Source organism: Ranitomeya variabilis, chromosome 4 (genome assembly GCF_051348905.1).
Source record: "Ranitomeya variabilis isolate aRanVar5 chromosome 4, aRanVar5.hap1, whole genome shotgun sequence".
Lineage (NCBI taxonomy): Eukaryota > Metazoa > Chordata > Amphibia > Anura > Dendrobatidae > Ranitomeya > Ranitomeya variabilis.
Window position 1 is genome coordinate 329,171,513 of NC_135235.1, and position 25,632 is coordinate 329,197,144.

The window sequence follows — 25,632 nt, forward strand, 5'->3', positions numbered from 1 at the left end:
AAAAACCACATACTCACATTCCGGCATCCGCTTCCCTGCACTCCTCCTGCATCCTGTGTAAGTGCCGGCCGTAAAGCAGAGTGGTGACGTCACCGCTCTGCTCTGTGGGAGATGCCGGAGATGTTCGGCGCTGACACAGGATGCAGGAGGAGTGCAGGGAAGCGGACGCCGGGCACCGGAATGTGAGTATGTGTTTTTTTTTTTTACATTTACGCTGGTAACCAGGGTAAACATCGGGTTACTAAGCGCGGCCCTGCGCTTAGTAACCCGATGTTTACCCTGGTTACCAGGGGACTTCGGCATAGTTGGTCGCTGGAGAGCCGTCTGTGTGACAGCTCTCCAGCGACCACACAACGACTAAACAGCGATGCTGCAGCGATCGGCATCGTTGTCTGTATCGCTGCAGCGTCGCTTAGTGTGAAGGTACCTTTAGGCCCTGTCCTCTTCTTTCTATGCACCACCTCTGTTGGACAACATATTTGGTTTGCAGTATCCTCTATGTTGATGACACCCAATTATACACTTCTTCTGAAATTACCCCCACTTCAATACAAAATACCAGGGATTCTGTCCCCTGTGTGTAACATCATGTCCTCCCTCTATCTGAAAGTGAATCTCTCCAAAATTGAACTTCTCATGTTTCCTCCCTCTAGTAACTGACTTGTACCCAATATTGCAATTGCCTTGGGTGGTTCAGCCATAGCTCCCAAATGGCACACTCGCTTTCTTGGGTTTATATTTGACACAGAAATTTCTTTTATTCCCTATATCCAATTGCTCACTCATGTTACCTGCATCCAAAAAAAAAATAAAAAATCTCCAGAATCTAAACTTTTCTCACTTTTCAAACTGCAAAAACACTTACTTGTCACTCTTAGGGTACCGTCACACAGTCACACTTTGATCGCTACGACCGTACGATCCGTGACGTTCCAGCGATATCCATACGATATCGCTGTGTCTGACACGCAGCAGCGATCAGGGATCCTGCTGAGAATCGTACGTCGTAGCAGATCGTATGGAACTTTCTTTCGTCGCTGGATCTCCCGCTGACATCGCTGGATCGTTGTGTGTGACAGCGATCCAGCGATGTGTTCGCTTGTAACCAGGGTAAACATCGGGTAACTAAGCGCGGCCCTGCGCTTAGTAACCCGATGTTTACCCTGGTTACCCGGGGACTTCGGCATCGCTCCAGCGCCGTGATTGCAACGTGTGACCGCAGTCTACGACGCTGGAGCGATAATCATACGATTGCTGCGACGTCACGGATCGTGCCGTCGTAGCGATCAAAATGGCATTGTGTGACGGTACCCTAATTCACTCTCATCTGACTAATGTAACTCTCTACTGATTGGTCTCCCTCTTACTAAACTTCCTCTCTAATCCATCCTGAATGCGGCCGCCAGGGTCATATCTGTCCAGCCGCTACACTGATGCCTCCACCTTGTGCCAATCACTGTACATTGGTTTCACATTCACTACAGAATACAATGCAAACTCGCCCCTCTCATGCTAAAAGCTCTCCATAGTTCTGCGCTGCTTTATATCTTCTCCCTCATATCTGTTTATCACTCTAGTAGAATACTCTCTGCAGAGCTGAGCCACAAATTGAGGTGTGTTTTTGTTCTGTTTATGCATAAGGCCAAAGATAATCCTCTGCCGTGTGCATCAACAGGGAAGCATTTGCAGTTTCACATCACTGATCTGTAAGCAGCAGGGAACAAACACAGCTCAGCTCTGTACTTGCCTGCTTATTACAGTCTCTGTTGTTGATTAATCCAAGAGAGTTGAACTGTAGTAGAAACCAGGTAACCATGATCTAAAAAGACACAGTTATACTGATGTAGATGGAGAAGATAATATTGGTCAGTCTGTCCATAAAGAAGAAATCGGATTGGCACATACTGTCCCGTGCAACAAAATCCTTTATTGTGGCATCATCATACCAACAGCAGGCAGATAAAACAGTGGAGCTAATTCAGACGAAGATCGTTTCACGCTTACATTGCGCTTCAACAGGTCAGGCAGGGTACTGTACAGGAGTAGAGCGTATACAGTGGCATAAAGTGACAACAGCTGACATTCTTCTTGTAAGTAGAAGGAGTATCTGCACAGACTGACACTGTCCGCACAGATTGTGCCTGGCTAAAGAGTGTTGAGATACTGCCCTTCTGGCAAGGGAATGGTTCACCCAGGATAGCAAAAATAGCAGTACCATGTAACGCATCGTTCTGAGTAAAGATTCTTCAGAATAGTTACCTTCCTAAAATGCAGTTATTGGCTGAACTTTAGAATGGAGGATAAAATAGAGGTGTCTTCTATTACCAAACAGAGCTTCCGAATCATGACCCTACAGGTGAAAACTGCAGCACAAAGTAACTGCTGCAGTCTTCATATTGCTCATTAAAGAACGTCTTGAGGTTGCAAAGGAACAGTTCACCTGAAGAGCCATGTAGCCATTAGGCTATGGCCGGATGATGGTGGCAGCCTCGGCACAGCTCCACACAGTTTGTAGTAGGCCAATGGCTGCACCATGGTGATACAATTTTGTGTGGGGCCAACACAGTGGGTGGCTCTTCAGTCGCATCCTCTGGCATGACCCTTGGAGTCATCCTCACAACTTTGCAGGTGAAAGCAGAAGGTGCTTATTTTAATATCCTAAAATCAAGGGAGCTAATGGCCACAGTAGTTATAGGGCATTGCGTCTGGCCCAGACTATTGGATAGTGATCACCTGGCTCCTGCATGAGTGTCGCCTCCTTATACATCTGTGTCGTGCGGCCCAACAATAAGGCGTCTGTAGACTACTATGAGCTCCTACTGTACTCTAGCTCCATATTCAAGATCCATTAGGACTCTGTATTCCCATGTACAGGCTACACAGTGTCAGAATTAATTTAGGTAAGTGCTATGCACCACGCTAGTGTTATAATATAGGAAGTGGTACCTAAAATATCACTGGAGCTTTATAGAAGAGATCAAAAGCCTCACTATTCGGCCTTCTCATTCTGCAGCCAGCAAGATGCACAAGAGTTCCTGAGATTCCTCCTGGACGGACTGCATAATGAAGTCAATAGGATAACGGTCAGACCGAAGCCTAGTACTCGGGATTTGGACCATTTGCCGTAAGTTGCAAGATATAAATACAATTACTATCAATGTATGCTAATTTCTCTCTTTGATTTTTTGGGGAAATTGACCTTGTAAGGACTTTTGAAACCCCATTCACACGAGTTTTGTGCTTGTTTTTTTGTGGCTAGAACATGTACACATCGCCAATGGCCTCATTCATAATTCTCAGTATAGGTGAAGAAATGTCAGTGGCTTGATTCACTGACCAAACCCACATATGAATGTAATGTGATGTAAAAAGCGGCACACGGATGCCACCCATATTGTGTCTGTATGCCATTTGTTAGAAAAACTCAGAGCTGAGAGTTTGGGTGAAGTAACTTCTCTCTCGTCTCCTGACAGGTAAGTGAGTGTGCTCACATGGTGGCACGCCGATGGTCTTAGCCCCCTCGGTTTCTAAATCTGCTTAGGAGCTGCTTTGGTTTTGACCATGATGCCTTAGGGGGTTATAGCCCCGGCCAGGGGTAGAGGGTGTAAGCCGTATGCAGATGGCGCTGGCACCTATCCTGAACTTTCCACATCCCCTCCCTGGAGGACCATGGCACAGGAATGACCTTCTCCCCACCTGTGCTATAAGGCTCTGTGCAGGAAGGGGGCAATGGCAGTATCACAATACCATATGTTATATTTTGGAGACACGCGACCATAAAACACACTGTTTTGCAGGCCCAGTTATTCCCGGCTGTGTCCGCTTCTTGGCATCATATATTGTGTTACTATGGCTATAACCGCTACATAAATCACTTAACTCGCTAGCAATTTCTAATATTCTGACATTACTATATTATTCAGAGTAGGATGACTATGATTTGTACTCCCTGAGTATTGTCTGCAAATGCTCCAACATGGCGTCACCAATGCTGCAAAAACTGCCCTCCACAGTGACCACGGGCTGACCCATCCGCCTTGTATGCAGCGGTGATAGCACCCACTGCGGTCCTACAGAACTGAAGCATTGTCTGCTGTCCTGTTACCTGACATATGGGAATACAACTTTATTGAGCGGACACAATCTCCGCTTCCATCCGGAAAACAAAACCGCAAAATACACAAATAACCGACATTATCACATTCCTCGTGTGGCTGTGCCCATTGTCGAAAGTTTCCATGACACTGTTGAAGCTCGCCGTGAAAATAAACATACAAGACAACTGGGATCCTTTGTTGCGCATCGTGCAGTCAGGGACATGTTCCTCGGCTTCGTAGTTTTCCACTCCGGGCTTATGATTTTCTTATGTGAGACCTCAGCCAAGGTCGAGGCGGCCTAAAAGAAATTGTATTGTATACACAGCGCAAGCAGTAAGTGCAGTAGTGAGGATTCACGGCACTACAAGTCCCTGGAGTCCTGCCAGGAGTCCCTGCCTACTAAGATCAACCGCTGATTTATTGCTCGTTATGTAAGAGTAATTACGGCTTATTATAATTGGCAATGGCAGTTCTCCACCGTCATCTCATCCTACTGAGCAAACACACAAGCAGTCCCGCTTCCATCATACGGCCGAGACATGGTGACGTCCTCTGCACACAGCTATAGGACAGGCTCCCTGGTGTCTCCGTGCACTATTATTGGATAGGTATCCCTGTGTTTTCCTGCAATCCTAGAGAACACGTTGTGGGCATTGGAATTAGTGAACTTGTGGCCAATGGATGCTGTCTATGAGCCTGCACGTAACCTCATGGACACCGTGGTCTACACAAATCATCACATTTAACTACTTTCCACCATATGTCATGTTTGTGTGCTTTTATTGATTATTTATTTGATGTATGTATATTCATATATATATATATATTCTCCAAGGGATGCAGAGAAAGGCAAGCAAATGTGGAAGAGGTACCTGGAGAGAGAAGACAGCAGAATTGTGGGTAAGTTGACAATTAAGGAAAATGTTTATTTAGTTAAATCTGCAAATAAAGCAGTATAGAGTCAGGGTATGTGCACACGTTGCGGATTTCTTGCAGAAATTTCCTGAAGAAAACCGGAAATTTTCTGCAAGAAATCCGCATTTTTTTTTTTGCGTTTTTTTTCCGTTTTTTTAGCATTCTGCAAGCGTAATTAGCTTGCAGAATGCTAAAGTTTTCCAAGCGATCTGTAGCATCGCTTGGAAAACTGACTGACAGGTTGGTCACACTTGTCAAACATACTGTTTGACAAGTGTGACCATCTTTTTACTATAGATGCAGCTTATGCAGCATCTATAGTAAAAGATAGAATGTTTAAAAATAATAAAAAAAATAAAAAAAATGCTTATACTCACCCGCAGACAGCTGATATCCTCACCGGCGTCCGTTCCGTATAGATGGTGTGCGCGCGCAGGACCTTCCATGACGTCGCGGTCACATGACCGGTCTCGACCAATCACAGGACGGTCACAAGACCGTGACGTCATCGCAGGTCCTTCACCGCACATCAGCTACAGGAACCGAAGCGGCAGCATGCAGCTGAGAGGCGGGAAGACATCGAGGGTGAGTATAGGACTGTTTTTTATTTTAATTCTTTATTTTTGACCACTTATATGGTGCCCAGTGCGTGGAGGAGAGTCTCCTCTCCTCCACCCTGGGTACCAACCGCACATAATCTGCTTATTTCCCGCATGGTGTGCACAGCCCCGTGCGGGAAGTAAGCAGATCAATGCATTCCTAGGTGTGCGGAATCCCCGCAATTCCGCATTTTTAATGAACATGTTGCTTTTTTTTCCGCGATGCGATTTTTTCGCGGAAAAAATCGCAACATTTGCACAAAAAATGCGGAATACACTGTAAATAATAGGAGGCATATGTTAGCGTTTTTTTCGCGTTTTTATCACGTTTTTATAGCGAAAAAACGCGAAAAAAACGCTAAAAATCCTGAACGTATGCACATGGCCTCAGGCTATGTGCACACGTTCAGGATTTCTTGCAGAAAATTCTGGAGAATTCAGGACATTTTCTGCAAGAAATCCGCAAGAAAACCGCGTGCGTTTTTGCCGCGATTTTGCCGCGGTTTTGACGCGTTTTTGCCGCGGTTTTTTCCGGGCACTTCCCAATGCATTTTAAGTGGGAAATCCGCAAAAAAACCGCAAAATTAATGAACATGCTGCGTTTTTTACCGCGATGCGTTTTTACCGCGGAAAAAAACGCATCATGTGTACAAAAAGTGCAGAATTCATTAAAAATGATAGGATGCATAATATAAGCAGATTATTTGCGGTTTTATAGCGTTTTTATAGGGAAAAAACGCGAATAATCTGCAACGTGTGAACACAGCCTAATGAAGATTTTCCTTCACCAGCTTTCTGTCTGGTTAGAATGGAGGCCAGACGATACTTTGAGTTTATATGAACCAGTCTATGCTTTGATATTTATATAAATGAAAACTCATTACAATTTTTTTTTACTGCACTCTTATGATTGTTACGATGAGTGTATTTGTGCGGACTTGCATATATGTACACCATGTATGTCTATTTGTTCTTTAATTTTGTTATTGTTGTTACTTAATAAACGAATTTAAAAAAATAAAAAATGGTGGCCAAACGGAGTGAAAAGTGACTCCATCAGCCTCATTATAGGGAACGGCTCTGGTGCTTCTGTCTAAATCAGATTTTCTGTGTTTGAGACAGAGTTTCAAACATGGGGTTAAGGGCACCTGTCATGTTCCTAAATACTATTAATGTTCCTGATGACTGGCCGTCTTACTGACAGCAGAGTGAGCTGTCAATCACAGTCCAGGGCGTGCTCCCTGCGGACTGTGCCTACAGCCGTCCCTCCCTGTGGACTGTGCCTACAGCCGTAACTCCCTGTGGACTGTGCCCACTGCCATCCCTCCCTGTGGACTGTGCCTAGAGCCGTCGCTCCCTGCGGACTGTGCTTACAGCCGTCGCTCCTTGCGGACTGTGCTTACAGCAGTCGCTCCCTGCGGACTGTGCTTACAGCCGTCGCTCCCTGCGGACTGTGCTTACAGCCGTCGCTCCCTGCGGACTGTGCTTACAGCCGTCGCTCCCTGCGGACTGTGCTTACAGCCGTCGCTCCCTGCGGACTGTGCTTACAGCCGTCGCTCCCTGCGGACTGTGCTTACAGCCGTCCCTCCCTGTGGACTGTGCTTACAGCTGTCCCTCCCTGCGGACTGTGCTTACAGCCGTCGCTCCCTGTGGACTTGCTTACGGCCGTCGCTCCGTGCGGACTGTGCTTACAGCTGTTGCTCCCTGCGGACTGTGCTTACAGCTGTCGCTCCCTGCGGACTGTGCTTACAGCTGTCGTTCCCTGCGGACTGTGCTTACAGCCGTCGTTCCCTGCGGACTGTGCTTGCAGCCGTCGTTCCCTGTGGACTGTGCTTACAGCCGTCGCTCCCTGCAGACTGTGCTTACAGCTGTCACTCCCTGCGGACTAATCGGCGACTCCAGTATGAATACAAGCTGGCAGCTCCCTGGAAGAATGCAGTTCATTTTCTCCCTGTAGCCGCACTTTCAGGAAGGTGTCCAGGCAGCATTGTAACACTATTAACCTGCAGATTAACCCTATATCAGCAGGATGAAGACATTTGAGGATGTGACCGGATCCTTTAAATGTGATGTGAACCCAGCCTTAATACTGTCAGTTGTTAGTGTAGTTGTTTACATGCTTCTTCCTAATATTGTGTCCGGCTTCCATGTAATTGTGCCCTAATTCTAGGATGTTTCTGTCTTGCAGAGCTGTTTGTAGGGCAGCTGAAGAGTTCCCTTACTTGCACTGAATGTGGATATTGTTCTACTGTATTCGACCCCTTCTGGGACCTGTCGCTGCCCATCGCTAAGGTATTATACCTGTGTATTAATTCTGGATGGATTTATTACATGGTACTTATGACCAGACATGGCCTTTTTAACAATTTGCGGACCACCGACCATTTTGAAGCGATCTGGGGATCTGCATATGTCTCTGTAAGGATTCTTTCCGGTGTCCTCGCTGAGCCAGCAGCTGCATGAGGGTCATGCCTGTGTCGGAGCGGGGAGCCTTGCATGGGGCTGCATCGTCTGCTGACTGATCCACTTTAATTGCCACTGTCAGACAGTCTTTACTCACAGATGACTTCAGGTGTCGTGCGTCATGTAGAGTAGGTCTACAATGTGGAACGCTACAAACAGTCCAATGTTAGGCCATGACTAATAGTTACCTCATAATAGTATAAATAATCTGCAGAAAAAACACATTATAAGGAAATACTGATTGCAGATTGTTTTTCAGGCTATACTGCCTCATGTAAGCATCCTCTGTGAGTATGGCCCCTTCATCAGTGGTAAGAGGCGCAGATCACAGACACAGGGGGTGCTAATGATGGCACTGAGTTATGTCTTAGCCGTTATTCCCCACTGGCACAATAGTTTGGTGGCCTCCTGAGGTAATAGTCCAGGCATTGTCATCAATATCACATTCATAACAGAAGCCCAGACATTATTCTGTGTCCTGTGATGACGAGCTGAAGTAAAAATGCAGCAGATTGGGCATCGTGCAAGCAATTGATGGAAGAATGATGGGTGTCAGAATAGGTGATAATGGGGCGGTATAAATCTGGAGTTTAGCCCGAGACAATATAATTCTACCAGGAACTTCAATTATGAAACATGTCCCATTGTCTATCCGTCACCAGCTGTTTTGCTACAATATCTGGGAGCAGCATGAAGTAGGGGCAGAGAACCTGATTCCAGCAATGCATCACTTACTGGGCAATTTTGATTAACAGCTGTTTTATCCAGCAGTTCTCTGAATGCTGAGCTCTATATAACCCCGCCCTCACCACTGATTGCCAGCTTTCTGTGTATACTGTGCATAGGCAGGAAGCTGATGAGCGTGGGGTTGGACTACCTGGCAGCAGACCAGGTAGTCCTCTAGTAATATCTGATAATCTCCTGCTGATAAAACAGTGATTATTGAAACTACACAAAGCAGCCCAGTAAGTGAAGCACCGCTGGAATCAGGGTCTCGGCCCCTACATTACGCTGCTCTCAGATTAGGTAAGACAAATCTGGTGACAGATTCCCTTGAAGTATTGTTTGTCCTTACAATGTACAGTAGATTGATAAGTCGGTGCAGGCAGTCAGTAACTTCTTGAGCACCACTGATTGTGATGAATGACTTCCATATGTATCTCTCTTCTACAGAAAAGTGTTCCTGAGGTCTCCCTAATGGACTGCATTCGCCTCTTCACCAAGGAAGATGTGTTAGATGGGGATGAAAAGCCAGTAAGTGTCTCTGGTGATTGGTATAGGCAAGTGTCAGATGTGCAGAAAAGCATTGGTTTATGGTAATGAGAATGTGCAGTAAATGGCGTCTGTATAACACACAGCAAGACTGTGAGTGCCGTACATGAATGTCAGCCAGTGCTCACGAGGCAGGACATACAGATCGTTCTCACTGTAGGGCAGCCAGGTATATACAGATGCTTCTTACTAAATTAGAATATTATCAAAAAGTGAATTTATTTCAGTTCTTCAATACAAAAAGTGAAACTTGTATATTATATAGAGTCAATACAAACCGAGTGATCTATTTTAATTGTTTCTTTCTGTTAATGTTGATGATTATGGTTTACAGCCAATGAAAACCAAAAAGTCATTATCTTTGTCCACCAATGAGATGTTATAGGGCAGGCTTTATTCTTTATTAAACGACCTCTATGATCCTGGATTGTGGAAAAAGAAACTCAGCCTGAGGGTCTATGTGTAATATGAGTCGGGAGCCTTTAATGAATTCTTTCTTTCCCTTGCCAGACCTGCTGTAGATGTAAAGCTCGACGCAGATGTACGAAGAAGTTTACCATCCAGAAATTCCCCAAGATCCTTGTACTACGTATCCTTTCCAATGGAATCTTCTCTTTGTGCCATTGTATTGGTCCTAATGTCTGTCCCTGGCTGCACCCTGCCATCCTACATCTCAGTACAAATGTCTGTCCCTGGCTGCACCCTGCCATCCTACATCTCAGTACATATGTGTGTCCCTGGCTGCACCCTGCCATCCTACATCTCAGTACATATGTCTGTCCCTGGCTGCACCTTGCCATCCTACATCTCAGTACAGATGTCTGTCCCTGGCTGCACCCTGCCATCCTACATCTCAGTACAGATGTCTGTCCCTGGCTGCACCCTGCCATCCTACATCTCAGTACATATGTCTGTCCCTGGCTGCACCCTGCCATCCTACATCTCAGTACATATGTCTGTCCCTGGCTGCACCTTGCCATCCTACATCTCAGTACAGATGTCTGTCCCTGGCTGCACCCTGCCATCCTACATCTCAGTACAGATGTCTGTCCCTGGCTTCACCCTGCCATCCTACATCTCAGTACAGATGTCTGTCCCGGCCTGTGATAGCACACAGCCATTTTTCCGTCACCATCGGTTCTTCAGGCCTCTGACATTTACTCTGTTGTTTATGTGAAGTAGACACGTGGATTATATAGAAGGATTCTGTTACGGGTTTATCGCGACAGAGAGGAGCTAGAAGACCGCAGCTTCTGGTTGTTCCTACTCCTGCACTGAAAAGAAGCACTTTACCTTCTTTTTAAACGATATACATTTCTTTTGGCAGTACAGGGGTTAATCAGCCATGTTGAGAGCTCTGGGAGCTGGGGCTCTCAGCTGTGCACAGTTAGTCACTCCTATCCCATATATAATCTGGGTCCTGACTGACACATATTTTCAGAGATAGCTTATGCTGCATGGCTGGGAGGATAGTTGGTGATTATTAGAGTAGGAGTTTGGAGTAGTTATCTGTGACTGTTGCTTGGGTTTGTCAGTGTGATAATTTCCTTTCTTCTCCTACTTTGGTTATACTCCATCCTCCACTCCCCAGTGCATTTGTCTGTTATGTCGGTGAATATCTGTATGCCTGGTATTTTCTGTTTCCCCTGTTCGTGTTACCTTGTTTGTCTGGTTGGTGTACTACGGTGCACAACTGCCCCTCTCTTCCCTGGGTGGGGAAGGGTACAGACTGAGGGCGGATTCAGGAGATAAGGCAAGGTATGTGGCCTTGGCATCTTCACCTTCAGAAGTAGTCCGGAGAACAGGGCAAGCTAGGGCGCCCCCTAGTGTTAGGGAAAAGGAAAGAGTCCCTGGTTCTGGGTCACCCGACAACAGAGTTGTAACAGATTGGCTTATGAAGAAAACCCCATCTTGATTGAATCTGGCCTGGTTGTTAGCTGATTTACACCAGGACATCTTTACAAGCCCCTGTGGATCAGCGGCTGTTGCTGGGGAAAATGCAGCTGCACATAGATTTCCCCTGCAGTGAAGGAGGAAATGTATTACATGTCAGCCAGTATAAGAAATAAGGAGTCGTGTAGTCCAAGGACGGGCTGAGGCCATCAGAGCAATAGCTGCTCTGTACACGGGCCCTCCGATAAATCATTATCTTTCATCATCTTCCGGTTCCCAGTCTCACAAGCCCTCAGCTTGGAAATAACCCCTTATCAGACATTGTCCTTCAGATCTTACATATGGGTCGCATGGCTAAGTGCTGAGGAATCGGCATTGTCACATATACAGCAATTTAGCTTTAGGAATAGCTTGTCGTGAAGGTTTAAGCCCGTACAACCCACGACACACTTGTCTGCTCCTCATCCTAATTACCTGGGGGCCACGGCCTAGCCCTGTTTCTAGTGTTGTGCACATTTTGTTCCTTGACCCTTACCTGCCACAGATCTGAAAAGGTTCTCTGAAGGTCGCATCCGGAGCAGCAAGCTTTCCACCTTTGTGAATTTCCCACTGAAAGATTTAGACTTGTGTGAATTCTCCTCAGAAACCAGCAGTAAGTGTCTGTATATAACGTGTCTGACACCACACCACTGCCCTGCTAGGGCACGAACATATCTCACCAGAATCAATATACTAAATATTTGTGTATACAGTATGCAAAATGGCAGTGTATGTGTCTGTATATATACTACTGTGCAAAGGTGTTAGGAAGGGGATGAAATATGCTGCAAAGCAAGAGCTTTCATAGATAGGAGTGTTCAAAATTTATTTTTAGCAATTAACAAAATGCACAGTGATTGAACAAAAAAAGGAGACCTGCCCACAGGGCCTCTGTAGACGTGGACTTTTGCAAATCCTTCTCTCTCCATGTAATCCGTGACAGATGTTATGGTGAGATGCTGCTGTATGGGGGCCATATCCACACTCCACACAGACACTCTTTACTGTACCCCTCTCTACACCTTTGACCACCAAACTGCCTTCTGTACAGCCAGATATTTTATTTTTGACTCCCCGGTCCAGAGCACCTGCTGCCATTTTTTGTACCCCAGTTCCTATGTTTTCATGCATAGTTTCAATGTAGAAGATATGATGTTGTTGTTGTTTTTTTTGCTGTAACTCTTCCATGAAGACAACGTCTGAACAGTAGATGTGTGTGGGTGTAGCTGGGCTTAGCTGGTTACTGCCAGTTCTGAGCTGATGGCACTGCTGGACATCTTCCAGTTTAGAAGGAAAGTAAGCATGGTGCGTCTGTCATCTGCTGCACTAACCTTCCTGGGCCAATCCCTGTGTCTATGCTCCTGAACGTTGTCCATTTCTTGATGGCCTCAATGCTGATAAATATAGACAGATGCTTATCCATCATACAATACCCAGGGAGGCGTCTGATTGGCTCCAGATTTACTCTTCAGCAGGACAACAACCCCAAATATACAGTCCAAGAACTATCATTAGTGTAAAGAAGAACAAGTAGTCCTGGAGGTGATGATCTGGCCCCACACAGCCCTGATCTCACATCATCGAATCTATCTGGGATCACAGTAAGAAACAGAAGGATTTGTGCAAGCCTGCATCCACAGAAGATCTGTGGTTGATTGGAACAACTCCCCGCCGAGTGCCTATGTGCAAATATATCTAGAAAAATATTAACTAGTGACACTTCTATTTTTGAAACATTTTTATTTTGCAACATTTTTTACACAGTCTAAATACCTGCCCTTGAGGAAAGATACGTAGCAAATCAGAAAAATTATACCACATTTCTACATTTGCTGATATTATTATTATTATTTACACCTACTACATATGGGAATACCCCCTAACCCCTTTCTGACCTCAGACAGGATACTACGTCCGAGGTCAGATCCGCTGGTTTGATGTGGGCTCCGGTGGTGAACCCGCATCAAAGCTGGAACATGTCAGCTGTTTTTTACAGCTGACATGTGCCCGCAATAGCGGTGGGTGGAATCGCGATTCACCCTCCGCTATCAACTAGTTAAATGCCGCTGTCAAACGCTGACAGCGGCATTTAACTAGCACTTCCGGCCATCGGGCCGGAAATGAGCGCATCGCTGACCCCGTCACATGATCGGGGGTCAGTGATGCGTCGGCATGACAACCAGAGGTCTATTGAAGACCTCTACGGTTGTTGATGCCGGCTTGCTGTGAGCACCACCCTGTGGTCGGCATTCATAGCAGTGCAGTAATTCTACTACATAGAAGCGATTTGAGCTTCGCACCTATGTAGCAAAGCCTATCAGGCTATGCCAGCTTCTAGCCTCCCATGGAGGCTATTGAAGCATGGCAAAAGTAAAAAAAATATATATATTTTTTTTAAAAAATCTGAAAAAAAAATATATAAAAGTTTAAATCACCTCCCTTTCACCCCATTCAAAATAAAACAATAAAAAAAAAATCAAACATACACATGTTTGGTATCGCCGGGTTCAGAATCGCCCGATCTATCAATAAAAAAGAAAGGATTAACCTGATCGCTAAACGGCTTAGTGATAAAAAAAATCCAACATGCCTGAATTACGTTTTTTGGGTGAATTATAATGCAATAAAGGGCGATCAAAAGATTGTATCTGCACCAAAATGGTATCATTAGAAACGGCAGGTCGGCGCGCAAAAAATAAGCCCTCGCCCGACCCAAGATCACGAAAAATGGAGACGTTATGGGTATCGGAAAATGGCGCAATTTTTTTTTTTTCTTTAGCAAAGTTTGGAATTCTTTTACCACTTAGATAAAAAGTAACTTAGACATGTTTGGTGTCTATGAACTTGTAATGACCTGGAGAATCATAGTGGCAGGTCAGATTTAGCATTTGGTGAACCTAGCAAAAAAGCCAAACAAAAAACCAGTGTGTGATTGCACTTTTTTTGCAATTTCACCGCTCTTGGAATTTTTTTACCGTTTTCTAGTACATGACATGCTAAAATCAATGATGTCGATAAAAAGTACAACTTGTCCCGCAAAAAATTAACCCTCACATGGCCATATTGACGGAAAAATAAAAAAGTTATGGCTCTGGGAAGGAGGGGAGCAGAAAACGAAAATACTCCGGGTCATGAAGTGGTTAAAGATCCTGCAAGTTTGATTTCAGACTGCCGATCCTTTTGTGCTCCCTGAGACTTATCTCACTTGTCTGTCACAGAGGGGTCTGTCAGCAGTCCTCTCATAGAGAACACTGGAGGGCTCTACATGGAGTTGTGGGGGCTTATCGGTGTGTTACATGTTTGCTGCTGGTTGGCTGCACGTCACATGTAGAGACCCCCCAGCAGTAAGGCATGTGAGACACTGTGACCCTTTGGAATACTTTGCCTACTGCGCCACCTATTGGCTGTATCGCAGTATTTATGACCGTGTTACTAATTATTATTATTATTTATTTATATAGCACCATTAATTCCATGGTTCTGTACATGAGAAGGGGTTACATACAGGGTTATAAATATCGTTTACAGTAAACAAGTTTACAGTGACAGACTGGTACAGAGGGGAGAGGACCCTGTCCTTGCGGACTTACATTCTATGGGATAGTGGGGAAGAGACAGAAGGTCGGAGGTGCAGCTGCTCTGGCGGTGGTGAGGCGGCTGTTGTGGCGATGGCGAGGCGGCAGAATGGTTATTGCAGGCTGTAGGCTTTCCTGAAGAGATGGGTTTTCAGGTTCCGTCTGAAGGATCCGAGGGTGGTGGATAGTCGGACGTGTTGAGGCATGGAATTCCAGAGGATGGGGGATATTCGGGAGAAATATTGGAGGCGGTTGTGTGAGGAACGAATAAGTGTGGAGGAGAGTAGGAGGTCTTGGGAGGATCGGAGATTACGTGAGGGAAGGTATTGGGAGATTAGTTCAGAGATATAGGGAGGGGACAGGTTGTAGATGGCTTTGTAGATCAGTGTTAGTAGTTTGAACTGGATTTGAGGGGAATTGGGAGCCAGTGGAGGGATTTGCAAAGGGGAGAAGCAGGGGAGTAGCGAGGAGAGAGGTGGATTAGCCGGACAGCAGAGTTGAGGACAGACTGGAGTGGTGCAAGAGAGTTAGCGGGGAGGCCACAGAGGAAGGGTGTTGCAGTAGTCGAGGCGGGAGATAAGGGCATGCACAAGAGTCTTAGTAGATTGTGGGGTGAGGAAGGGACGGATTCTGGCAATATTTTTGAGTTGGAAGCGACAGGAGGTGGCAAGAGTTTGAACGTGTGGTTTGAAGGACAAGGCAGAGTCGAGAGTTACCACAAGGCAGCGGATTTCAGGTGCGGGAGAGAACGTGATGCCAATGTGTAATGATATGTCTTAGTGCCGCTTATGTTACATTATCTCTTTCTGAGCCTTAAGATATTTCTGCACGGGGTTTTGTTCATAATTTGACTTTCATGTACAGTCCCTGTTACTGTAGCAGTGTTTCTGTCAAGAATGATTTTTTTTAATCAAAATACATAAATTTGTTAAGTTTTGAGACCAAACCATTCCTGAATTCTGCTGTAACATACTATATGTCATTTATTTGCTAGAAAATGGCTGTAATTTTCAGTATGTGGGCAGGACGTTACGAATGATACCAGCATGTAAGAACAAACTCCACTTCAGCATCTTTAATGCAGTATTAAACCCTAGTGCTTTTACACACTTTGGCTTGGAAGACAATAAAGATCTAAGCTGTTCACTATTTTAAATTAAAATGTATTATCTAATCATTTTATTTAATTAAAGGGTTATTCTCTATTTATTTAAAATGTTTTAGTTAGTTGGCTTTAAAATAGGCAAGTTTACAATTGACTTTTGATATCTGCAGCCAATCGTTCATAGTGTACAGCTGGATTCCAATGAGATGACCAGAGACCTTGTGTGCAGTAGTCACATTCCAGGAAAGGAGTTAACTCCTGACATCCTAGTCATCTCCCTCCTTCTCAGAATATGTATTGTTCAAGCATTGTGGGGTTTTTTGTCAAGATTTTCTGAAGCATTTCAATTCTTTTTATAGCATTTTTCACCCAATAAATGAATTTAAAAAAAATGTAGCAAAAATGTGCATATTTTTACCCAACGTTTTTCCTGCCAACACATTAGTATTTGTAGCATGAAAATCTCCTGCCAATACTGAACATGTGCACATACACTTAGTTGTTATCAGTCTTATAAAATCACCAGGCTGGACACCCACCTTCCAGAGCAGTTGTCATTATCACTACTCTCACTATCCTGAGCTGAGTGTGCTTGTTCAGAGGCCATCTTATCTCTGTATGATACGTAGTGATATCTGTAGTCTCAGAACAAACACGGACCATTAGGCCATGTGCACACGTTCAGGATTTTTAGCGTTTTTTTCGCGTTTTTTCGCTATAAAAACGCGAAAAAAAGGCTAACATATGCCTCCTATTATTTACAGTGTATTCCGCATTTTTTGTGCAAATGTTGCGATTTTTTCCGCGAAAAAATCGCATCGCGGAAAAAAAAGCAACATGTTCATTAAAAATGCGGAATTGCGGGGATTCCGCACACCTAGGGGTCCATTGATCTGCTTACTTCCCGCACGGGGCTGTGCACACCATGCGGGAAATAAGCAGATTATGTGCGGTTGGTACCCAGGGTGGAGGAGAGGAGACTCTCCTCCACGCACTGGGCACCATATAAGTGGTCAAAAATAAAGAATTAAAATAAAAAATAGTCCTATACTCACCCTCGATGTCTTCCCGCCTCTCAGCTGCATGCTGCCGCTTCGGTTCCTGTAGCTGATGTGCGGTGAAGGACCTGCGATGACGTCACGGTCTTGTGACCGTCCTGTGATTGGTCGAGACCGGTCATGTGACCGCGACGTCATGGAAGGTCCTGCGCGCGCACACCATCTATACGGAACGGACGCCGGTGAGGATATCAGCTGTCTGCGGGTGAGTATAAGCATTTTTTTTATTTTTTTTATTATTTTTAAACATTCTATCTTTTACTATAGATGCTGCATAAGCTGCATCTATAGTAAAAAGATGGTCACACTTGTCAAACAGTATGTTTGACAAGTGTGACCAACCTGTCAGTCAGTTTTCCAAGCGATGCTACAGATCGCTTGGAAAACTTTAGCATTCTGCAAGCTAATTACGCTTGCAGAATGCTAAAAAAACGCGAAAAAAACGGAAAAAAAACGCAAAAAAAAAAATGCGGATTTCTTGCAGAAAATTTCCGGTTTTCTTCAGGAAATTTCTGCAAGAAATCCGCAACGTGTTCACATACCCTTAATGTGTAGAAGCAGGACAAAGCTCTTAGGCCATGTGCACACGTTAAGTATTTTTCGTGTTTTTTCCGCTATAAAAACGTGATAAAAACGCGAAAAAAACGCTTACATATGCCTCCTATTATTTTAAGTGTATTCCGCATTTTTTGTGCAAATGTAGCCTTTTTTTCCGCGAAAAAATCGCATCGCGGAAAAAAAAGCAACATGTTCATTAAAATGCGGAATTGCAGGGGATTCCGCACACCTAGGGGTCCATTGATCTGCTTACTTCCCGCACGGGGCTGTGCACACCATGCGGGAAGTAAGCAGATCATATGCGGTTGGTACCCAGGGTGGAGGAGAGGAGACTCTCCTCCACGCACTGGGCACCATATAAGTGGTCAAAAAATAAGAATTAAAATAAAAAATAGTCCTATACTCACCCTCGATGTCTTCCCGCCTCCACTGCACGCTGTCGCTTCGGTTCCTGTAGCTGGTGTGCGGTGAAAGACCTGCCGATGACGTCACTGTCCTGTGATTGGTCGTGAGCGGTCATGTGACCGCTCACGTGACCGTGACGTCACAGAAGGTCCTGTGCGCACACGCCAGCTATAGAAAGAGGAACGGACGCCGCTGAGGAGATGTCTGGGTGAGTATAAGCATTTTTTTTTTTTTTATTATTATTTTTAAACATTCTATCTTTTACTATAGATGCTGCATAAGCTGCATCTATAGTAAAAAGATGGTCACACTTGTCAAACAGTATGTTTGACAAGTGTGACCAACCTGTCAGTCAGTTTTCCAAGCGATGCTACAGATCGCTTGGAAAACTTTAGCATTCTGCAAGCTAATTACGCTTGCAGAATGCTAAAAAAACGCGAAAAAAACAGAAAAAAAACGCAAAAAAAAAAAATGCGGATTTCTTGCAGAAAATTTCCGGTTTTCTTCAGGAAATTTCTGCAAGAAATCCGCAACGTGTTCACATACCCTTAGGTACCGTCACATTAAGCGACCCTGGTTACCATTGAAGACATCGCTGAATCCGCGTCACACACGCCGATTCAGCGATGTCAGCGGGTGATCCAGCGACGAAATAAGGTGCTGGCCTTCTAGCTCCGACCAACGATGTCACAGCAGGATCCTGATCGCTGCTGCGTGTCAAACACAACGATATCGTTATCCAGGATGCTGCAACGTCACAGATCGCTATCGTTATCGTTATCGTTGTTCAGTGTGAAGGTACCTTAAGTTTTTATCCATTATTTCATCACATGTCCACATTATGCCTTCTAATCAAGGCCATTAGTATGGGACATTGATGCAGAAGGAGGTTTTGATCCAACACCCTGTCCCTACGGCAGCAGCACTAGACATCAAGGTCATGGCGGTGCTGTGGCCACAGAGTCTGTGTCTTCAACAATTTCTAAAGCTGCAGTAAAAACGACCTGATGGTTGTGTTATATACAAATTGTGTAATGGTTCCTACATTCTTGTGGTCTCTTTGCAGCTCACGCAACCTATAATTTATATGCTGTGTCCAATCACTCGGGTACCACCATGGGAGGACATTATACGGCTTACTGCAAAAGCCCTAACAATGGAGAGTGGCACACTTTCAATGACTCAAGGTAATTATCCAGTTGTTTCTTTTTTAGAAAGTTGAAGGTAACATCCGGATTTGTCCCTATTCTGTAGATGAATATACTTTATATGCTGTATATCCCATGATGGTACAGTGACTGTCCCTAGCAATCAGTGAACGTGTCTCCCAGTGGAACATTTTTTCACTTTTTCTTTTAGTCATTGTTATAACCCTGAACTATGAAGAACACTAATATTCAATCATAACTTGCTTTTTTCTTCTTTTCTTTTTTTTTTTTTCTTCTTTTTTCAGGGTCACAGCAATGTCTTCCAGCCAGGTCAGGAGCAGTGACGCCTACGTGCTATTTTATGAGCTATCGGGACCGTCCTCCAGAATGTAGCTTGCCGGCCAGTTATGGGTGGAGAAAAAAAGACAAGTGACACCTGCAGAGAGGCTCACACCTAACGCACGTTTATACTGTAGTGAGCCACAAGACGTTCACCAGCATTACATTCACTCACTGGGTGCCTTACCTGCACAGCCAAAAAGCAGTAGGATTGTCGCCTTATACTGGGTCCTCGGGCCAGTGGACGGATAACAAAGCCAGAACAGTTTCCGATTCCGGACAAGAGAAGGTTGCGTTGGCTACTGAATAAAATGTGCTCCTTCGCGCTGGAAGCCGGATGTAGAGCAGTGTCGCTCTGCACAGTGATGTTGCTCTGGACACCATATTGTTGCCGTTGCTCCATTTGGGTGTTAGCAGAGGAACCTTCATAGACTTTGTTTAAATCATATTTAATATCATTCTCAGGAAAGCTTCTTTATGTGACGAACATCTCGTTAATGTGAGAACCCCCCCATTGTGATTGTTAGGGACTTATCTCATTTACAGGAATAGTGTTCATTTATTAAATGGTGGCGCCTACAGTGATAAAAGTATTTCAAGAACCACAGTGGAGTGGGCCCGCCACCATGGATCCGAAGTCTGGTCACTATTGTAAATAGTCACGGCGATTTGATGTGATGTGTGTTTTTACTAAATCAACTGGAGCCCTCCGCTCAGGTCATATTGCAGTTATATGATAAGGAAACTATTACGTGGTTTTCCGCAGTTCAGTATGTAGCGTGTAAAGAAAAAAAAAGGTGACCACTCGTAAAGTCACTCCAGGCAGAGTTTTTTTGACAGTTCCTGAGGTTTCCATGAGATTGAATTGTGGGGTATTAGGAACAAAATTATTTATGCACTGCTTAAGTGTTGTGTGGCATCCACAACAGTGTTATATGGTCGGACTGAAGACAAAACCAGCTTTTTTTTTTTGTTTGTTTTGATAATTGTTTTTTTTGTATATTTTTATGCATCAGGAAGCGCGGTGTTTGTGCGGTCATATTTATTCTGAAAGGTGAAGCAATAGAAGTGAATGACAAGTGTAATCATGTATCTGACGTCAAAGGTCAACTGTGAACAGGCAGAAGCAGGAGCCGCTGGTGTCAGTGTAAAGGGCAGGCCAACGTACCGGGCAGGCCACCTTACAGGACAGGCCATCTTACCGGGCAGGCCATCCTGTAGTTCTTACTATTTCTTTCTGTTAAGGTCCTTCTTTTACATAGGCCAAAAATGGGCCAAATGAGTGTTGGTAAGAATGATTGTCCCGAATGTAAAGATTTGGTAATTGTTTACCCCATTATTTCGTTAGGAGCCTATCTGTTTAGGTAAACGGGAGATGTGCTGCTGGCAAAGTGCACACGATTTGGGGAAGAAATGATCATATTTACCCCCAACAGTTTGGGATGATCTGTGTGAGCAGGATTCAAACAACCACTGATCGATTAGTTATACAGGTCCTTCTCAAAAAATTAGCATATAGTGTTAAATTTCATTATTTACCATAATGTAATGATTACAATTAAACTTTCATATATTATAGATTCATTATCCACCAACTGAAATTTGTCAGGTCTTTTATTGTTTTAATACTGATGATTTTGGCCTACAACTCCTGATAACCCAAAAAACCTGTCTCAATAAATTAGCATATTTCAACCGTCCAATCAAATAAAAGTGTTTTTTAATAACAAACAAAAAAACCATCAAATAATAATGTTCAGTTATGCACTCAATACTTGGTCGGGAATCCTTTGGCAGAAATGACTGCTTCAATGCGGCGTGGCATGGAGGCAATCAGCCTGTGACACTGCTGAGATGTTATGGAGGCCCAGGATGCTTCAATAGCGGCCTTAATCTCATCCAGAGTGTTGGGTCTTGCGTCTCTCAACTTTCTCTTCACAATATCCCACAGATTCTCTATGGGGTTCAGGTCAGGAGAGTTGGCAGGCCAATTGAGCACAGTAATACCATGGTCAGTAAACCATTTACCAGTGGTTTTGGCACTGTGAGCAGGTGCCAGGAAGCATGAAGTGCTCCAAAATCTCCTGATAGCTAGCTGCATTGACCCTGCCCTTGATGAAACACAGTGGACCAACACCAGCAGCTGACATGGCACCCCACACCATCACTGACTGGGTACTTGACACTGGACTTCAGGCATTTTGGCATTTCCTTCTCCCCAGTCTTCCTCCAGACTCTGGCACCTTGATTTCCGAATGACATGCAAAATTTGCTTTCATCAGAAAAAAGTACTTGGGACCACTTAGCAACAGTCCAGTGCTGCTTCTCTGTAGCCCAGGTCAGGCGCTTCTGCCGCTGTTTATGGTTCAAAAGTGGCTTTACCTGGGGAATGCGGCACCTGTAGCCCATTTCCTGCACACGCCTGTGCACGGTGGCTCTGGATGTTTCCACACCAGACTCAGTCCACTGCTTCCTCAGGTTCCCCAAGGTCTGGAATCGGTCCTTCTCCACAATCTTCCTCAGGGTCCGGTCACCTCTTCTCGTTGTACAGCGTTTTCTGCCACATTGTTTCCTTCCAACAGACTTACCATTGAGGTGCCTTGATACAGCACTCTGGGAACAGCCTATTTGTTGAGAAATTTCTTTCTGGGTCTTACCCTCTTGCTTGAGGGTGTCAATGATGGCCTTCTTGACATCTGTCAGGTCGCTAGTCTTACCCATGATGGGGGTTTTGAGTAATGAACCAGGCAGGGAGTTTTTAAAAGCCTCAGGTATCTTTTGCATGTGTTTAGAGTTAATTAGTTGATTCAGAAGATTAGGGTAATAGGTCGTTTAGAGAACCTTTTCTTGATATGCTAATTTATTGAGACAGGTTTTTTGGGTTATCAGGAGTTGTAGGCCAAAATCATCAGTATTAAGACAATAAAAGACCTGACAAATTTCAGTTGGTGGATAATGAATCTATAATATATGAAAGTTTAATTGTAATCATTACATTATGGTAAATAATGAAATTTAACACTATATGCTAATTTTTTGAGAAGGACCTGTATTTATGGATTGTGTGTTGTGGCCAGAAATGCTATTGTCTAGAAGGAAGCCAATCTCTGGAGGTCTTTGTGTGCCTGACTGCTGACTAAGAGATGCTTCTCATCGAGCCTTTGCAGAAAGGGTTTTGAAAACTTTGCGATAAGGTTTGTTACGAAGTGCACAGCCCTCTTAATAGATCATCATGAGGCATAAATCCTGATTGCACTGATGTAGTTGGATGAAGGACAGTTTCAAGCCGGCCACACTTCCATCCATTCAGTATATGGCTCCAAGTAGTGGATTCTTGATGGCAGATATGCAGAAATCACATAAAGCATCTCACAAGTAGCTTCGACTTCTGCAAAGAATGACAGTAGGATTCTCCAAGTGCTTATAAGAAAAGGTGAGGAACGTGGGAGGAATGAGGACCCTTTCACATGGCAGTATTTTTATTTGGTCACTATTTCCGATCAGTATCTGTAAGTCAAAATCAGAGTTGGGTTAAATGCAGAAGAGCTGCAAATCTTTCTATTCTATTTTTGGTGTCTCTTCCGCTCCTGGTTTTGGCTTACAAACACTGTGATATATGCAAGTGTAAATGTGATCTTCTGTCAATTATCGGATTCGGCTCTGGTTTCCCAGTGCTTACTGGTTAGTATAGGCAAATGCTGCATTTTACTTTTGCACTAGTTTTGATAAAAATCCCTAATTGTGTGACAGCTAATGTGTCTGTGCTTCTGAGCGCTCGGTCACCCCATATGCTCTTCTCGTGGACTCGTGGCATTTACTCCATGCACTGGATCATTTTTTAGCTATATCAATTGTGCTACATTTGATCTAGCAGTATTAGCAATAACCGGTTGTATTTGCACTGTAAAGAACTACTGAGTGTCCATGTACTGTAGAGAAGCGCATGTTTGTTGTGTAATGTGTAAGCATGAGATGTGTGTGAGCGTGTGTAACACTAATGTATTGCCTATACTGTAGTGAGCTGGAACTATACCTGCTGCATATCTCTTAGGGTACCGTCACACAGTGCCATTTTGATCGCTACGACGGCACGATCCGTGACGTCGCAGCGATCGTATGATTATCGCTCCAGCGTCGTAGACTGCGGTCACACGTTGCAATACACGGCGCTGGAGCGATGCCGAAGTCCCCGGGTAACCAGGGTAAACATCGGGTTACTAAGCGCAGGGCCGCGCTTAGTAACCCGATGTTTACCGTGGTTACCAGCGTAAACGTAAAAAAAAAAAACAGTACATACTTACATTCCGGTGTCTGTCCTCCGGCGTCTCAGCTTCTCTCCACTGTGTAAGCACAGCGGCCGGAAAGCAGAGCGGTGACGTCAGACGTCACCGCTGTGCTCGCTTTCTGGCCGGCGCTCACACTGCAGAGAAGCTGAGACGCCGGAGGACAGACACCGGAATGTGAGTATGTACTGTTTGTTTTTTTTACGTTTACGCTGGTAACCACGGTAAACATCGGGTTACTAAGCGCGGCCCTGCGCTTAGTTACCCGATGTTTACCCTGGTTACAAGCGAACACATCGCTGGATCGCTGTCACACACAACGATCCAGCGATGTCAGCGGGTGATCAAGCGACGAAAGAAAGTTCCAAACGATCTGCTACGACGTACGATTCTCAGCAGGATCCCTGATCGCTGCTGCGTGTCAGACACTGCGATATCGTAACGATATCGCTAGAACGTCACGAATCATACCGTCGTAGCGATCAAAATGGCACTGTGTGATGGTACCCTTAGACAGTGAGTATTTTGGGGATGTCCACAACCCCTCTCAGGCCACACTGAGCTGGTGCTTACCATGTAAGTGTGTAGAATTTGTACCGAGTTCTGATGTAACACTAAGGACCCTATGTGTTCTATGCAAATGTACATATTGAATTATACTCTGTTTTAAAACATGGCTGACTCCTGTGCTTTCTTCTGAACATTCACTGTATAGTTTCTATTCTAAGAGAAGAATTACAAAACACTAATACTATTTTAAGTATTTTTTCTAAATTAAACTTTTATACCCTGTAGGCTCCCACAGGTTAAAGAGGGTGTCTTGGCTTGGGGTACAAGTCTGCAGTCACTCTTATGTGAATCCTCACAGCACGCACAGTGCACATTATCAGGATTCTCTGGGGCTGGCGCCAAGAGCTAGCAGTCATGTGATCGCAAGTTTGCAATTTGCTACTCATGTCCGATCTCTCTGAGTTCACTGGTATTGAGCAAGGCAGCACATGCCTGAAAAACATGTCAGGTTACGCTGGTTTACTGAAGGCAGCACATAAACTTTGGTTTAAGGCTTAATGCAATGCTAGCCTTATAAATTATTTTCATCAGCCAGTGTTAAAGTATGATGAATAAAGGTTTCCAACCTGAAACCTTTAGCTTAATTGGTATTGGTATGAATATCAAGGATTTAGCCATAATATACATACCGTATATACTCGAGTATAAGCCGACCCGAGTATAAGCCGACCCCCCTAATTTTGCCACAAAAAACTGGGAAAACTTATTGACTCGAGTATAAGCCTAGGGGGGAAAATGCAGCAGCTACCGGTAAATGTCAAAAGTAATAATAGATACCAATAAAAGTAAAATTAATTGAGACATCAGTAGGTTAAATGTCTTTGAATATCCATATTGAATCAGGAGCCCCATATAATGCTCCATACTGTTCATTATGGCCCCATAAGATGTTCCAAATTAAAATATGCCCCATATAATCCTGCATAAAGGTTAATAAAGGCCCCATAAGATGCTCCATAGACACATTTGCCCAATATAATGCTGCACAAATGCTGATTATGGCCCCATAAGATGCTCTATAAAGATATTTGCCCCTTATAGTGCTGCACAAACGTTATGGCCCTATAAGATGCTCCATACAGACACTTGCCCCATATGCCGTAGTGCCCTACAAACATTAATCATGGCCCCATACAGACACTTGCCCCATATAGTGCTGCACAAACATTATGCCCCTGTATAGTGCTGCAGAAACGTTATGGCCCCATATAGTGCTGCAGGAATGTTATGGCCCCATATAGTGCTGCAGGAATGTTATGGCCCCATATAGTGCTGCAGGAATGTTATGGCCCCATATAGTGCTGCAGGAATGT

The 25,632-nt window shown here is 44.5% G+C and overlaps 1 protein-coding gene across 2 annotated transcripts in view; it reads left to right on the plus strand.

Moving 5' to 3' along the window:
• USP2 (ubiquitin specific peptidase 2) overlaps positions 1–24,417 on the plus strand; it is a 94,240-nt gene extending 69,823 nt beyond the window's left edge. For both annotated transcript variants that reach the window (XM_077250502.1, XM_077250503.1), the window contains 10 exons: positions 3,014–3,124; positions 4,933–4,997; positions 7,800–7,903; positions 9,248–9,328; positions 9,857–9,935; positions 11,784–11,891; positions 19,046–19,166; positions 19,433–20,950; positions 22,511–23,518; positions 24,263–24,417. In XM_077250502.1, coding sequence (XP_077106617.1) covers positions 3,014–3,124; positions 4,933–4,997; positions 7,800–7,903; positions 9,248–9,328; positions 9,857–9,935; positions 11,784–11,891; positions 19,046–19,166; positions 19,433–19,520 — 757 coding nt within the window. In that variant the 3' untranslated portion in view covers positions 19,521–20,950; positions 22,511–23,518; positions 24,263–24,417. The remainder of the gene's footprint in view (positions 1–3,013; positions 3,125–4,932; positions 4,998–7,799; positions 7,904–9,247; positions 9,329–9,856; positions 9,936–11,783; positions 11,892–19,045; positions 19,167–19,432; positions 20,951–22,510; positions 23,519–24,262) is intronic.
• The last annotated feature ends 1,215 nt before the right edge of the window (positions 24,418–25,632 follow it).